The 2500-nt window shown below is 46.0% G+C and overlaps 1 protein-coding gene across 3 annotated transcripts in view; it reads right to left on the bottom strand.

The window, feature by feature from the left end:
* The window catches only part of fads6 (fatty acid desaturase 6), a 15469-nt gene that overhangs the window by 10701 nt on the left and 2268 nt on the right, over nt 1-2500 (bottom strand). The window contains exons 2-4 of one of the 3 annotated variants that reach the window (XM_058406756.1): nt 1747-1913; nt 969-1149; nt 223-402 (exon numbers count right to left, since the gene is read on the bottom strand). In XM_058406756.1, the coding sequence (XP_058262739.1) occupies nt 223-402; nt 969-1149; nt 1747-1913 (528 nt within the window). Of the gene's footprint in view, nt 1-222; nt 408-968; nt 1150-1746; nt 1914-2500 lie in introns of all 3 variants that reach the window. The other 2 variants (XM_058406755.1, XM_058406757.1) reach the window with 2 other exon arrangements.

Raw genomic sequence — 2500 nt, 5'->3', positions numbered from 1 at the left:
ATGAGTGTGTGTGTGTGTAAGTGGTGTGTGTATATGTGTAGGTGTGTATGTGTGTGTGTGTGTGTGTGTATGTGTACATGAGTGTGTGTGTGTGTAAGTGGTGTGTGTATATGTGTAGGTGTGTATGTGTGTGTGTGTGTGTGTGTATGTGTACATGAGTGTGTGTGTGTGTGTAAGTGGTGTGTGTATATGTGTAGGTGTGTATGTGTGTGTGTTCCTCACCTGGAAGATGTTGACGTGGATGTAGGGGATGGAGAACATGGCTCTGCTCAGCAGCATCACCAGCAGCGCTGAGCTCCACTCCAACCCTGATACACACCGCAGCAGCACATAGTGTGAACACACACCTACACACACACACACCACTGTACGCACTGCGGTGCACAGAGGCTGGCCTTTCAGCTGCCCTACAACACACACACACATCCAGTTGTGTAACTGAACTAGCTAGCTCGCTAACAGACTGTTTATTTTAAAGCAGCTAATCAGCTAGGAGACTCACACCGGCTACAGCACTAACCCCCGCTAACTGTTTTCATGTGTTTATGTTGTTTCTGTTACCGTGTGTGTGTGTGTCTCTAACTCTGTCTCTGTATCTGTCCTTACCTCTGTATCTGTCTCCGTATCTGTCTCTTACTCTGTCACTAACTCTATCTCTGTCTCTAACTCTATCTCTGTCTCTAACTCTGTCTCTCACTAAGCTGTTACACAGTAGCGTTTGAGACATGTCATTAGAATGAGCTGGTTTGATATACTGTATAATATCATGAGCTAACCTGCTGAAAACTTAATAGTTTAGCTCATGTTAGCTAAGCTAGCATTAGCATCAGCTAAGCTAACAACTGGGTTAACAAGCTATGCTTCATTGTTCATTTTAAACCAGTGCATGATGTGAAACAGGATACAGTCCAGTTTGTGACCAGCTAATCAAATGTACCACAAGCCCCGCCCCCTTTGTGCGTGCTCACCCATGGCTACGACAGGCGTGATGATGGGGACCGCAAGCGGCGCGAGGAACAGATAAACACCTCGTGGCAGGAAGGGAATCTTCCACGTGCTGGAGTCTCCGAGTCCGATCACGTTCGTGTGAGCGTGATGCATCTTAATGTGTGCTTTCACACCCGCTCTCGCCGTGAACGCTCCACACACCTGAAACATACAACGCTAACTGCTAACAAAAGCTAACTGAGCCTCGCTAATCGTCCTGAAGTGAAGAGACGCAGTACACAGTGTTGTAGATTAAAACAAACCATGCTAACTCTTTATATTAGCACTATCAGTGATATTAGAGTTCCTTAAGAACTCACAGAACCCTTGAGAACCCCACAGGAGAGCTAATCAAGCTAAATTATATAAACTATACATGCTAATTATTACACTAGCTAAAGTCATGTCTTTAGTCAATCGTTGAATGTAATGCTAGCTAGCAGGTTGTAGTGCTGTATGTTATTGTATCTGTTACTCTTTACACAGCTGATCGCTAACTAACTAGCATGCTAAAAAGCTAGCAGGCTACAGTAAGTTGTTGTGTAGCATACAGAATAAAATCTGGTCTGAATTTCAGTCTCTCAGTCTCTGCCTGTTTAATTGCCATACTATCTAGCTAGTTTTGCTAACTGATTTAGCTAGCTGTCTTGCTTGCTAACATGAGTTAGCATCCCGAATCACACGGAAAGAAATATTTCAACCTCCATGTTCCATAAGTTTACTTAAGGAACTGTACCTGAAGCTCCAGGTGTGTCTCACCTCGATGAAGAAGACGGCCCAGAACTGTCTCCAGGCGCTGGACTCGCTCAGAGCTCCATGACTGGCCAGGTGAGTTCCCTTCACCGTGATCACCGCATGAGCCACGCCCATCAGAACCAAACCCAACAGGAAGTAACACACCTGAGACGAGGACAAGAGCAGGAACGCTGAGAGAGAGAGAGAGAGAGAGAGAGAGACACACACAGAGACACAGAGACAGAGAGACATCAGTTTACTACCATGACAGAGACAGACAGAGAGGGACAGAGAGAGACAGATAAGCAGAGAGACAGACAGACAGAGAAAGACACAAACAGAGAGACAGACAGACACAGAGACAGACAGACAGAAAGACAGAGAGATACACAGACAGAGAGACAGAAATACACACAGACAGAGGGATGAGACTGGCTTCATCATTTATGAATACTTGAAATCATGACCCTGCCCCCAATATATAAGGGGAGGAGCTCGTGGAACCTGTACGATTTCGTTTTCACGTCTCACGTCTCACCTCATATCTCTGCTCATGTCTCTCCTCATATCTCTGTTCATGTCTCTGCACAAGTCTCTCCTCACATCTCTACTCGTCTCTTCTCACGTCTCTGCTCACATACATCTCTCCTCACCTCTCTGCTCATGTCTCTCATGTCTCTGCACAAGTCTCTCCTCACGTCTCTGCTCACATACCTCCACAAGTCTCTCCTCACGTCTCTGCTCACATCTCTCCACAAGTCTCTCCTCACGTCTCTGC

Source organism: Hemibagrus wyckioides, linkage group LG13 (genome assembly GCF_019097595.1).
Source record: "Hemibagrus wyckioides isolate EC202008001 linkage group LG13, SWU_Hwy_1.0, whole genome shotgun sequence".
NCBI lineage: Eukaryota > Metazoa > Chordata > Actinopteri > Siluriformes > Bagridae > Hemibagrus > Hemibagrus wyckioides.
The sequence above is the reverse complement of the archived record's forward strand: the minus strand, read 5'-3'. Positions and strand labels throughout refer to the sequence as shown.